At 39.6% G+C, this 15087-nt stretch overlaps 1 protein-coding gene across 1 annotated transcript in view; it reads right to left on the bottom strand.

The window, feature by feature from the left end:
• Positions 1–12441, bottom strand: part of SAMD5 (sterile alpha motif domain containing 5) — a 78070-nt gene extending 65629 nt beyond the window's left edge. Inside the window, exon 1 of the mRNA XM_073575664.1 lies at positions 11120–12441. Coding sequence (XP_073431765.1) covers positions 11120–11584 — 465 coding nt within the window. The 5' untranslated portion in view covers positions 11585–12441. The remainder of the gene's footprint in view (positions 1–11119) is intronic.
• Between the last annotated feature and the right edge of the window lie 2646 nt (positions 12442–15087).

Here is a 15087-nt window from a genome sequence, read left to right on the forward strand (position 1 = left end):
GGTGTAAACGCACCCCTCAAAAGAAATTCTTGAAATGCTAGTTTTTGTCCATTCTGCATCCCAAAAATCGGAATAAAAAGCAATCAAAAATGTCACGTGCCCGAAAATGGAACCAATAAAAACATCAAATCATCCAGCAAAAAATAAGACCTCATATGACTAGGTGGGTCAAAATATGGAAAAATTATAGCTCTCAAAATGTGGTGATGCAAAAACAATTTTTACAATAAAAAGCGTCTTTTAGCATGTGACAGCTGCCAAACATAAAAACCCGCCATAAATAGTAAATCAAACCCCCCATTATCACACCCTTAGTTATGGAAAAATAATAAAATTAAAAAAATGTATTTATTTCCATTTTCCCATTAGGGTTAGGGCTAGGGTTAGGGCCAGGGTTAGGGCTAGGGTTAGGGCTGAGATTAGGGTTAGGGGTGTGTTGAGGTTAGGGTTGGAGTTAGAATTGGGGGGTTCCACTGTATGGGCACATCAGGTGCTCTCCAAACGCAACATGGTGTCTGATCTCAATTCCAGCCAATTCGTTGAAAAAGTCAAATGGTGCTCCTTCCCTTCCAAGCTGTGCCATGTGCCCAAACAGTGTTTTACCCCCACATATGGGGTATCAGCCTACTCAGGACAAATTGCAAAACAATTTTTGGGGTCCAATTTCTCCTGTTACCCATAGGAAAATAAAAAATTGGGGGCAAAAATATCATTTTTGTGGAAAAAAATATGATTTTTTTATTTTCACGCCCGGGCGTTATAAACTTCTGTGAAGCACTTGGGGGTTCAAAGTGCTCATCACACATCTAGATAAGTTCTGGGAGGGTCTAGTTTCCAAAATGGGGTCACTTGTAGGGAGTTTCAACAGTTTAGGCACATCAGAGGCTCTCCAAATGTGACATGACACCCGCAGACCATTCCATCAAAGTCTGCTTTCCAAAATGTCACTACTTCCCTTCCGAGCCCCGACGTGTCCCCATAGAGTAGTTTTCTCCCACATATGGGATACCAGCATACTCAAGACAAATTGGACAGCAACTTTTGGGGTCCAATTTCTCCTGTTACCCTTGGGAAAATAAAAAAATTGGGGACTAATTGATCATGTTTGTGGAAAAAATATGATTTTTTTATTTTCACACCCGGGCGTTATAAACTTCTGTGAATTCACTGGGGGGTTTAAAGTGCTCACCACACATCTAGATAAGTTCCTTAGAGGGTTTAGTTTCCAAAATCGGGTCACTTGTGGGGGTTTCCACTGTTTAGGTACATTAGGGGCTCTCCAAAGGCAACATGACACCCGCAGACCATTCCATCAAAGTCTGCATTCCAAAACGTCACTACTTCCCTTCCGAGCCCTGACGTGTGCCCATACAGTAGTTTTCTCCCACATATGGGGTATCAGCGTACTCAGGACAAATTGGAAAACAACTTTTGGGGTCCAATTTCTCCTGTTACCATTGGGAAAATAAAAAAATTGGGGACTAAAAGATCATGTTTGTGGAAAAAATATGATTTTTTTATTTACATGCCTGGGCGCTATAAACTTCTGTGAAGCCCTTGGGGGTTCAAAGTGCTCATCACACATCTAGATAAGTTCCTTGGGGGGTCTAGTTTCCAAAATGGTGTCATTTGTGGGGGGTTTCCGCTGTTTAGGCACATCAGGGGCTTTTCAAATGCGGCATGGCGTCCAATCCCAATTCCAGACAAAAAAATCAAATGGCGCTGCTTCCCTTCCAAGCTCTACCATGTGTCCAAATAGTCATTAACACCCACACATGGGGTATCAGCGTACTCAGGACAAATTGCACAATAACTTTTAGGGTCCTGTTACCCTTGGGAAAATAAAAATTGGGGGTGTAAAGATCGTTTTTGTGGAAATAATATTATTTTTTAATTGTTTGTTATAAACTTCTGTGAAGCCCTTGTGGGTTCAAAGTTCTCACCACATATCTAGATAAGTTCCTTGGGGGGTCTAATTTCCAAAATGGGGTTACTTGTGGGGGATTTCCACTGTTTAGGTACAACAGGGGCTTGCCAAACGTGACATGGCGTCCGATCTGAATTCCAGACAATTTTGCATTGAAAAAGTCAAACGGCGCTCCTTCCCTTCTGAGCTCTGCCATGCGCTGAAACAGTGGTTTCCCCCCACATATCAGGTATCAGCGTACTCAGGACAAATTGCACAATAACTTTTGCAGTCCAATTTCTCCTGTTATCCTTGGAAAAATAAAAAAATTGAACCTGAAGTAATTTTTTTGTGAAAAAAAGTTAAATGTTCATTTTTTTAAACATTCAAAAAATTCCTGTGAAGCACCTGAAGGGTTAATAAACTTCTTGAATCTGGTTTTGAGCACCTTGAGGGGTGCAGTTTTTAGAATGGTGTCACTTTTGGGTATTTTCTATCATATAGACCCCTCAAAGTGACTTCACATGTGATGTGGTCAGTAAAAATAAAATGGTGTTGCAAAAATGAGAAATCGCTGGTCAACTTTTAACCCTTATAACTTTCTAACAAAAAAAATTTTGGTTCTAAAATTGTGCTGATGTAAAGTAAACATATGTGAAATATTATTTATTAAGTTTTTTTGTGTGCCATATCTCTGTGATTTAGGGCATTAAAATTCAAAGTTGGAAAATTGCAAAATTTTCTAAATTTTTGACAAATTTCCATTTTTTTCACAAATAAACGCAAGTTATTTGAATGAAATTTTACCACTATCATGAAGTACAATATGTCACAAGAAAACATTGTCAGAATCAGTGGGATCCATGGAAGCGTTTCAGAGTTATTACTTCATAAGTGGAATTGTGGTCAGAATTGTAAAAATTGGCCCGGTCATGAACGTGCAAACCACCCTTGGGGGTTAAGGGGTTAAGGTTGAAAGTAGATAAAAGTCCAAAGAGTAACTAGCCTAACATGTTTATCAAGAGGAACACAAAAACCTTGTTTACAAGGGACCAAAAGATTATCTTAATAATGTATGTAGCTTGTATTTTGAAAAACTGGTGGTAGATCCACTTTAAGTTATTTCTTCTCAGTTTTTAATGCATGTAATTTTAAAATGTTATCCGTGTTATCCGTGTCAACATGAGAAGAAATCATACTGCTCTACACTCCTTGATTGTTCTAGTTAAAGGGAAATAGCTTTTACCCTGGGAAAGGTGAGTTTACTTCAAACCAGGTAATATGTCAGTTAGGGGCAGATTTATCAAAATTATCTAAAAGAAAAACTGTCCTTGTTGCCCACTGCAACCAGTCAGATATGGAAAGAAGAGGGCCCCTGTGCAAGAACAGTATATAGGCCGTTTGCATTCCAATAGTTCTTCATTATACCCCACTATATGCGTCTGTGATGTGCGAGTATGCTCGTTGCTTGGGTTTTTCTTAGCATGCTCAGGTGTCCTCCGAATATTTTGATGTGCTTGGAAATTTAGTTTTTGTCGATGCAGTTGCATGATTTGCAGCTGCTAGACAGTCTGAGTACATGTGGGGATTGCCTGTTTCTTAAGGAATCCCCACATGTATTCCGGCAAATCATGCAGCTGCGTCGACAAAAACTAAATCTCCGAGCATGCCAAAATACTCAGGAGGACACCCGAGCTCACTAGTCTGTGGCAAATCTACTTGCTGCGTTGGAGCTAGCAGCGGTCACCTTACCTCCTGGGCACATGTGTGGCTGTGCTATAAATGGCTGCTTTGGGTAACCAAGACAGTTTTACTTTGACATAGTTATCATAAATGAGACGCTCAAGTTGGTCATACAGATTAGATGGCTTCAGTCTTTCGGTCGACAGCCATCTTTGCAGTTTTCCCTATACACAGTAGCGCTAGCTGGGTTGAGGGCACCTGTGTTCTCTATGAGAAGGTCACCGACAGACATATCTATTGACGGCTCATCTCTGGGAGAACAAAGCGATTTGCAGTCCGAAATCTGATGTGCCTGGTCATCACCACCCTGATGATCAGTTAGCTGGGGCTCTCGTGCACATTAGACTGTCAGCTGAACCCATTGATATTGGTGGGTTTCGCCAAAATAAGTCTACTGTGTATGGGGGCCTTTAATCAATGAGTTGTCAAACACATTTTGAACAGTAGACTTTCCCAATGCTTACCACTACTATTACAAATTAAAAGCATGAGAAGAACTAAGCTGTTAACTGCCACTTGTTTGGCACACACAAATTTCATCTAAGTACCATTAGAACATAAAAAATTGTCATTGAAACCCATGGCAACCACTGACATTGCATTTGTCATTTTTGCAGACTGAGTGGTTGATGGCAGTTGGCAACTATAACACTCTTAGTTTTTATGTATGAAAACCAGTTTGTAGAAGAGACTATGTATATATACCATATGACACCACATATATTGCATTGTGATTAAGTGGTCTGTAAAGGAAAGAATATTTATCGTATTTCTCAATAAAATCTCACTTATTTTTGTTCTTCATAAGCAATTATGCCATCATTCTTCTACAAACTATTTCTTGCACAATTTACAAAGAGGCCTGGATGACTTTCTTAAAACTAGAAAGAGATGCAAAAGCACAATAGGGTTTTATCCAAGCAGTAAGGTGATAATAGTAGAGCCACTCACCTTATAGAGTTGTGTGAGACACAACATCTAAAAAACTTGTAATCTGGATGCTGCTGCTGCATCCATAAAATTAACAGAAAAAAATAGCGGGTGTATGGAAGTAATACTGTGTTTTCTGAAATCACAACAATCCAATGGTAAGGTAAAACTTACGTTTACTGTCAACGCGTTTCAACCAAGATTCTGTGTGTTGGGTTCTCCATGCATGTGCTGTGACTGTGACACAGCCGTGACACATACAGCTGAGGTGCCGATCAGCTGATCAGCCGGTGCGCTCCAGCAAGCCGGTTTCCCTTTGTAGCTTGTTCGGTAAGCGCTATAGCATGCTGAATAAGAGGTAACCCGAACAAATGCGCTCAACTCTACTTACGATCGACTAAAATTCCTGACACAAATTATGTAAATAGCCATTTATTTTAATGAGAGCCAAAAACCCACAAGACTGGGTAGAGAAGCGACTATAACGGCGACATCACAATCATGAAGAATTCCACAACAAATTAAGTCTGTCTGTATGACAGATTCCATTAATAGGATGTAAACTCTAGATCTGCCTGTTATACTATATTTAGGCTGTCTAATTAAAAACAACTATAGTCAGAATCCAGTATCCTACTATTCAGCAATAGCATGCCGTATTCCTGACAAGACTCATTATGTAAAAGGAGTCATTGATCAGAAGAACCACGCCACAAGACAGGAGAACACTACTCTTAATGTCAGTGCTTAGTACATGCAACAAGAGACCTGCCTGAAAGAATAAACAGCAGATGTTTTATTTTTATAGGATTTCTTAACCTATCTATAGCAATGTTTTATAGGTGATCACTGATGGGTTTTTACAGCTAGTCAACTTCTTCCCATATCCCTGTAGTAAGAAGTGGCAGCGTGCACGCTCAGTCACCACTACTTACAACTTCTTGTTACCTTGGCCATAGTGGTATCAGGAGCCAGAATCCCTCTGATCTAACATTTATGACATATCTAAATGATGAGGGGCCATAAAAGGAGAGTGTGAGACAAACACATGATGGGTAAAGCCATTTGTAACATTACATGTCTACGTATTGGTGATTCAGTTACCTAGTGCACTTAATGCTCCATATGGGATCCATATTAGAATGGTCTAGACGTGTGCAAAATTTTTGCTTATTCCCAAGTCACCAAAATTTTTCTGGTTTTTGCTTTATGAATAATAATTATCTGTGCATGTTATGTTTGGAATAAAATGATTCAATATTTCTATGGCTATATTTACTCCTTGTTTGTTGATTTTGAATATCTTAATGATGATTATGCTAATGTGAGCCTGGTTTGCATGCCCCCAAATAGTCCACCTTGAGCATGGTTTTGTCAGCCCTGCCCATTTTATAGTCCGAGGGATTGTCGCAGCTACTTTGGGACTGTTGACAGGTAGAGTTAATGTGTGCCTACTATTATCTCTGAAGATCAGCCCATTATCTCCCTCTTCTCAAGTCTAACCATTTTCAGAGGTTACGCCCCTGCTGCAGAAAAAACTCACAATATTGCTTTTTCTATAATACTAAATAAGATAAGTGAAGTTTGGATGGGGCTGTAATGCTATATACTATGATGATTGCATTATATTAAGAAGATAAAAACTTTGATAGTAGAGGTGCTTCTTTAAGGAGACCAAACCAGTCTTCAAAGAGACCAAACCAATATTCAAAGACTTCTTTTACTCTTATTATTCATCTCTAGGTTTACTTTCCCTTTAAGGCAACTATCTATGCAGTTATCTTTATATTCTCTCCACAAAGCTTCACAGTGATGAGGCTAGTGATTATTCTGTCTACTCCCTGTCTCTCCTGCATTTCATAGACATTAAGGATTGAATACAGATTTCTGAACTGTCTCTATGTCAATTTCGATGATCAGCTTCCTCCATTGCATCTGAATGGTGTTTCTGTAACCGTGTTTACATTCAGAGGACAAAATCTAAGTAGATATTTCGCACCATCGAGGAAAAAAAATCAGACACAAAAATAAATAGCATGCTACTTATTTTAATGTATTCGGCATGGAAATGCCCAAAAATTAGCCCTTTATGTAGGGATAATTTTAATGTGGATCTGGACAACAGCAAACAATATATCTGCATCAGATGTCTGAGTGCTAGCTTTCGATTTCTGCTAAGGATTCAGTAGTAAATATGTGTCAGCATTAATCCGGGAAGTGAGCATACCCTGAAGGACAGCACAGACAATGTAAATTAACAAATCAATAGAATATCAGTGAAATTTCTGAAGCATGGAATATCCCCATGAATATGCAGCTGTAATAACAAAGAAGAAAATCATTGCAGACACTGCAACTACATACTACCCTTCTGTGAATACTTTGCATAAATGTGCCTAGAGGTAAGCATTCAATGTGATCAGTGTTATCACCTGTAGGTTTGAGTGCAGAAATCTACAGATGAAAATATCAACCTGCCCTGTATAAAATAAACTATAAGGTTATGTATGGTAGTGTCTTCTAAAAGCCAAGTTATGGAAATTATGGGTATTTAACTCTTGGCAAAAAGACAGAACCGTATGGTCCAGTATAATGATTGAACGCAAAAATATTATAGTAATGGTAGATAAAAGTTGTCAACTGTACAAAAATTAATATTTGCAAAACGCCTCTTCATGAAGAAAGAGAGGTAGCAAGCCTAAAAGTGAATTTTGACCCTTTAAATTGCATTGACTTAAGATATACTGCCAAACCAGACGCTCCATCTTCAGACACTTTTTTTTTAGGAACCCGAGATCATGCTCTCCATCCAAGTGTGCTTAAAAAAGTAACAGTGACACACTAAAAGGAGAAAGGCCCCTAATAAGCCTTTCCTCATCACCCTAGACCAGAAGGCCCTCGCGAGGTTCAAAAATCGGCATCCTTCCTTCGCTGAAGCTTAGAGAAAGCTGGTCTTGCTCCCAGCATCCATGTTGGCTGCCCCACAACAGCAAAACTAGGAGTTCATCGATTCTCCTCCCAAAGGAAACAAACCAAAGATTTGCAGGGAGAACTTAATTGTCATACATTTACCCCTATACCAATTGATAGGGAACCACACCACAAAAAGTGCTTGTGACAAGATGCACAAGAAAAGACTGAGAAATGGTAGAAACAATGAAAATAAACCGCGGCGGTTTTACAGTGTAATATAGACTGGAACTGCCACGAGAAAATTAAAACATTCATCATCCCCGCCAAAAGGCCTAGAATAAGGGTGTTCAGTGAAAAGTGCAAAAGATTTTTAACTGCATTCAAATGTGCCATGAAACCCATATGAGGTCCCATACCAAGAGAATTCAGACACCGCATGGTCATTACTCTTATGGTACCTGTGCACCTCAGGTCCTCAAACTACTTGACTTATGGCTTCATCCTGGGATTAAAGGTCACCTAACTGAATAACTACAGTATATAAGCCACCTTGTGGACATCCCAAAACTAATGACGAATATGCTTTAATGTATTTGCTTTACTTCACCAGGCCAAACCATACCCACTGTCCCCAGCAAACACTATACATGGTCTAAGCCAAAAGGCAGAGAAGCCTTTAACTATGCAGTGGGACAGAGTATTTCATCTTATATTCATCCTTCACTTTATGAGAAGTTGAGAAATTAAATGTTCAAATAACCTTTATACAAAGGAAGACTCAAGCCACGTGGTGAAAATAACAACCCTAAAAGTCAATAACAACCATTTAAAGGGCTTCACTGATGACTTAAAAAGGCCCTTTAAATGGCCAATAATGACTTTTAGGATTGCCAACAGGTCACACTAAAGTACCTAGCTTCTTCTTCTGTGAAGTAGTAATTTGCATATGTAATTTCCCAGAGGAGCATTACATGGCCTATAAGTCTCCATATGCCAACTTGGCATTTTCCCCAAGGAAAAGAATGAATACAAGAATAAATCATCTGTACAGATGCATATTTATATTCATGTCATTAAATTTTTAAGATATTTTGCACCCCAAACCTTTAGTACAAGAACAGTAACTGCTATTTAATGGGTATTTCTGAGAACCTAACAGCAACATTTCTGATCTTATTTTGCAAAATATTAAAGATGCTACACAATGCTCTACAGCAAACGTACTATATACAGCGCAGGTAAAATTAACACCATCCTATATATGCACCAATGTAATTTAAGTTTAAAAAATTAACAATGTTAAAGAAAAACACTCAACATTTCTGAGGTTTACCTGTAAATCTTGATGTATGTAATTATTTATGGTGGTTTTAGAGTCTCCCAATAGGACTGATAGAAAAGATATCTATAGCCTCGTGGGTCTACTTGACGTTAAGACACTCAAGCACCATGTTGTAAGCATTTTTCCAACCAGTTAGAATAAATTTTCGCTCAATGTAATAAGAATTTCATGGGTTCATGCACATAGTGTGGGTATGATATAATGGTGCTTTGTATGGCAACATATTTTAAAGACATATTCAACATGAGTCAACTTTTAATATGGAATCTGACATACAAAGCTCTTTGGTTTACAATACAATCGGAAACTCCATACAATACTATGGATCCGTACAGCTGTATGGTGCAGATTTTTTCGCACTTTTTTCATCGCAATCACTTATGTCAAGGCAAAATGGTTACAGAAACAGAAATCCTTCCTGTTGCCATCAGATCAACAACTGTTGAGAATAACGTTAAATATATGACTGTAGCACAATGCATTCCTGCTGCCATAATGCAAATGAAAGAAATGTTTGCCTTATACGATAATCGCCCCCTTCAGTAGGCACAAAGACAGCGCATTCCTGAAAATACATTTACAATCCAAACTAATCCGGTGCTGAAACCATTCCTGGAATGTGCAGAAGTGCGGGGCACTCCACTAGTTCATTGCTGATATATGCACATGCTAGGCTAAGTAACTAATTACCATTTAACCTGAAAAATCAATGGATAATTTGACCTCATGACGTTTCACTGGTCAAGAAATTTATGTCTGGTCCCATGTGGGTCCTCTACAGGATGATTTAAAAAAATAAAATATGAGCACAACCACATAGAGTGCCAGGCCCCTGCTGTGGCGGTATGTACAGAATGTGAAATTCTAGCACAGACATGAAAACAATTCAGTATTTTTTTTCCAGCTTGGAAATAAAAATAGAAAAACAAACAATAGACCACACTAGACCACATCACTTATCCAGTGCTTCTCTCTTACAGAGGTGAAACTCATTTTAGGAATGCCCACTGCATTGAAAAATTATCGCAATCACCTTCCAAGGCTTAGAGGGAAACATTACCTAGGAACCAGCAAGCACCAATTTATGAGAAAAACAGGGAGAAAAGATGTATAGATTATCCTTTCTATTGAACTCAGATGTCACTCCTTACTTTCTATTGCTTCCTAAATGGCTGCGTGTTACTGATTTTCAAGGACGGGCTTGTCTATGGCTGATGTGACAGTACTTTTCCCCGAGGAAAAAGAGCACTGATCTCTGTGGCAAATGAAAGTTTCAAAGCCAATTATACTTAAATTGTCAACAGACCCCAAAGCCCGTACCGAAATGACCTGCCGAGGAATAAGTGAGTGGACGACCATATCTGGTGCCCATGGGAGACATAGACAGACAGCCCAATGTATTTAACCGTAATGAGGAAGACGATGGAGACTTTAGCGCTATGTAGCTGTAAATGAAAAATAAAGTGCTGTCATTCCGCACATATCACTGGAGATAAGATGGCTGGACAAATCAAAGTTTTCAATGTCTAGTGATTTAGGATGTCCAAGAATGGGCACAACAAATATATTATACATATATTGTTTCAAAAGTAACCAGTGAAGCTTTCTATGCCAATATTGTAACGCATCTAGTTTACACTAGTTGCATTGGCAGCCACTCACTTACTTTACATGATGAGGAGCCTCCCTATACAGATAGTAAATGGTCTGCGGCATCATTTATAATCACAGTAGGTATGTCGTCTTTATGTCTGTGCCAGTAATCATCTGCATGGTCTACCATAAGTTTAGGATCTCAATGAACATTCAGAATGATTTACATGAATGCTTCTCAAGCTAGGGCCTCACCAGACATACCAAGGTGATACCTGTGTCTGTGGTGGAAATCCATGCTAATACTAATTAAGATACCTTTATCTCTTCATAACATTAAAAAAGTACAAAATGACATATGTTTGTAAACTAGAGACAGATACAGCCACAGAAAGGACTGTGCAGAATACAATCACTTTTGGGAAAACTGCTACCCCAGCAGGGGGCGCTTCACCACCAACTCACAGTAAATAGCAACAAGTATGCTATTCAGCGTCGATATACATAATGCAGCACATAAATACAAAATAATACCAAAAAAAGAAAGGACAACATCCAGAATGGTTATTACATACGGATTCCCATCCGAATTCTGACCATCTTTAAGTATTTAGCACTGATTGAAATCATGGTGAGCATTTTGCATTAGCACATATCGTTATCATGCATATATCATCATGCACATATCTTACCTTTTTGGAGAAGGGTGGTTTACTGAGATTAACTCCATCCCGAATGAGTTTATCCCTTATCATGATCTTTAACTTCAGTTTAGGGTAAGTTACCAAGTTCTTACTCAGTTGGCCACTTTTATTACTCCTTGGAACTGGTTTATGACCCTGTGCTTCTCTCCAAGCTTTGGTTTCATACTGCTCCACCAAGTGACTAGTGTAGATATCAGGTGTAGGAGAATCTACCTGGGGTTCTAAAGTGAAATATAATCCACTTGCTGCTTCCTTCTCCTCTTCTCTTAGTCTGTGGACTGCATCATGGATCTTCTTCCGATGCTGTTGGATCATTACTCCGATGGCATCCAAATCAGGGTCCCCAATCTGTTTGCATACCTCCAAATCATCATAGCCATTATCCACAAAGGATTCTGCATATTGAGAAAGCTGCAATGCTTTCAGCCATTCATATACTATATTTGCACACATGGTGAGTTAACAAAAAAAAAAAAACTAAAAAAACCTTGAAAATATTCTAAGTAGGAAAGATGTGTCGTTTACTTCCAACACGTAAATGGTGAAATAAACCATTCAAAAGTTAGAATAAAATCCACCATCCTATAACGTGTGTCGACAGATGTCTTCTCACAAGTAAGCAGCAGCGAAACAGCAATAAGATACGGTGCAGCATAGGTACCTGATGGTCTGTGTCATTCTGCAGCCAGGACGTGACCGGTCCATGTGTTGAAAATATAATGTGATCCCAAGAACAGAAGACAGACTGAAGATGTAGATAGTTCCTGTGTGCTTTGCTCAATCAGATCAAGAGTAACCTGATTACACCTCAGCTGTCTCCTGTGCTTACATCACTGATACTGTGCAGGAAGAATTCAGAGCAGGCACCACCCTGATGCCATGCTCCAAAATATTTTCTAAACAAGTTAGTATTGCTACTTTTTTATTTCCCGATAGCTTCAGTATTCCGCTCTAGTGTGGCAGAGCAATCCTGTGAGGCTGTGTCTTCCATGCTCTTCTTAACAGTTTGCTTCTCTCCTCCCACCCTGTCTTCATCTCTGGGATGCCAGACACACTACTTGCTCTTCCACCAGTCAATACAATCCAGAAAAAAATTCAATATTGTCTCAGGTTATCTGGCAGCTTGTTGGCTTCTGTCATCCGGTGGGCCACACCTTCCCATATTTTTATAATTTGGTAGAATAGTTCCTTCTAGCTTCTTCTTGTTCTTCTCACAATACCGGTTGCACACTATTTTTTATTTATTGTTCCAGATTACATTTGCAGCCGCTTCACAGAGAGGATTCGAGTGCAGTTCAGCCGGCAGCCTCTGCTGCCTGTGTGGATGTGGGGAGGGGACTTTTGATTCAACATTAATCTGCAAGAGAATACAGCAGGCAATTTGGCTGTGGCCAGACTGCTTCCATAAGGTTGTGTCATTCACTCTTCTTTCTAACCGCTCTTTAATCTCGCCTTTAATTTGTCTTGCATTCACTGCAGAAATGCTAATTATTCTTTACATTTTCTGTATTATTCCAGTCTCGTCCATACAAACAAGAGATGTCGGAGCCTTTAGTGAAATGTTCCAATGTGTCAGTTATTCTGAATAGCAGCGGAAAGTAAGAATCTACTAGATAAGCCTATTGTAAAACTGTTCTGAGGCTAGCAGTCTGATGGAAGCCCCAATTGCCATCTAAGCAGACCCCGTAAGCATTTCCACCCCACTCATCTCCAGCAATGAGTGCATTCTACAATATGGAACTCATAGCATCTTAGGTATGCAAGATATGAAACCCAATACTTCACGGGGGCTTACGTTTATTTTTATTTATGGTTTGAAATATTATTATCACATTTTAGGCAAATCTCATTCTTGGCGCTATATCTTGTTGGAAGGCATTTTCACAAAATTTCCACTAGATTTGTACCTGATAAACAGGAATGAATCTCAGAATGGGAAGAAAGAAAAAAAAAAATAAACAAAACAATGACCCCTTGCAAGACGAGGCATGGAAAATCAGCAATGTTTAGGTTTAGCCACATTTTTAATTATTTTGCATGTCTGTCTATTTGATTTAAAGACTATAATTTCCCTTATCTCTGTCATGCGGCAGGTTTGTGGTAGACGTTTCTGCAGCTGTCTCATTATTGTCATTGGGATTTGCAGAAATCCAAGTGTAGGAAGTGTTCAATGTCTGTGCAATACATCTTGGACTGTCTGTTTGAGCGTGCAAGTGAAGATGGGACTACTATGCTGTTCCTTTGTAAAATGTCATATGTAATTCTGTCGGGCAAATGCTACTTACTAACATGATTTATTTGCAGGTGCTGTGACTTCGATGATGATGATGATGATTGTACGGATCTGAATAAAGAACACAAGTGTGGTCTCTCTCTAGTCAGTGATATGTGACACTGTAGCATGGTGCACATGGCTCTGTTATAGGACAGAACACAGTCCATGCAGAGTGCTGCTTTTTTGGCAAATCTGTGAATCACCTGTGTGGCACTGTAAGCAGCAGACAAGGAAGCAATGAATTAGAACATCTGTAGACGGCCAGAGGGAAATTGGTGAATCCTGGAATGAACTGTGTATTAAGGCCCCGATTCATTAAGGCTGGTGTGCGAAACAGCTCACCACAGCTACCACACGGCCCATTCTCTTCATTAGCAATCCATCATATTTCCACAAATGCCAGCACAATGTTCAGGATAAAATAAGGCATTTATTATGTTTTCACAAAAATGTTAATTGCAGTCATAATCACAGGAAAAAACATCAGAGCAACTGGGAACAGATAAACTATAAGCACCAAGTTGTGTTCCATAGGCTGTATGTGCCCTGTAACCACCATGATTTGTGCCCCTGTTCTCCTTTAGTTGATTGCACCACAACCACTGTTTCCATGTCATGGTGACGTGGGGTGGGAAACTAAACTTTAAGATAGGGTTGAGGAACCTTGTTTCTGCCAAGAGCCATTTGGATATTTAAGCCATCCTTCAGGGGCCGTACAAATTGTGAGCTTACTCCGCCTATAAGGTAAGTCTTTCATTGCACGCGCCTCAGCATTCTCTAGTGAACGCTGAATACGTGTGTTCACAGTGCAAGAATAGATTAACGGGCCGGCGGCTGTCAAAACACAGCTACCAGCCCAACCACTGTGGTACCGAGGAATCTGCCAGGGGCCGGAGAAAAGGTCATTGAGAACCGTCCTCGTGTCTGAGGTACCCTGCTCTAAGATCTTTAACGTGACCTTCATACAATTGCACATCCTGCACAAGCAAGCAGAAAAATTTATGGGAATGATTTTCAGTTATTAAAATCCCATGCATGTAGCTATATCCTTTATCTGCTATGTTATATATTTCAAAAAAGAGCAGAAGCAGCAAGTAATAGTCATAAATGGGTGTAAAGTCCCTGACCTTCGACCAAATCCTCTCAATAGCAAGCAAAAAAGAAAAAATATGGCAGCACGCCAGAAGCCCAGTGGAGAAAATAAGCAATACTATGCAAGACTGTCAAGTTCAGGTCAGGAAACCCACGGCCAGTCTGTGCATCACTATCTGTAAATTGACCGTGTTAGGCCTCATCCATCTGTGTTTGTTGATGAATGCAAAAATTGGTACAGTATCATCAGTCTTTTGGATCTGTGTTTTGGTTTTATCATCCGTGATTTTCATGTATGATCACTGGCGGATTATAACGAGGTCAATCTGGGCGGTAGCCAAGGGCCCAGTGGTGTGGGGGGGCCCTCCAGCCCAGGGTAAATTGCCCCATTATAATCCGCCACTGTGTATGATAAAAAAATTACAAAGCTTCTCCCATTCTTTGCAATGTTAATGAAGCCCAGCACTTTACACTGATGCCATCCATGTGCTGGCCGTGATTTCCAATGACCCATAATCTTGTATTGGTACTTTACATCCCTAATGTCGGTCAAAAACAGTCATGTCTCCCTCATTTTTGCACAGACATG

This window comes from Dendrobates tinctorius, unplaced genomic scaffold (assembly GCF_039654945.1).
Source record: "Dendrobates tinctorius isolate UK_male_01 unplaced genomic scaffold, ASM3965494v1 ptg000046l, whole genome shotgun sequence".
In the NCBI taxonomy this organism is placed as follows: domain Eukaryota; kingdom Metazoa; phylum Chordata; class Amphibia; order Anura; family Dendrobatidae; genus Dendrobates; species Dendrobates tinctorius.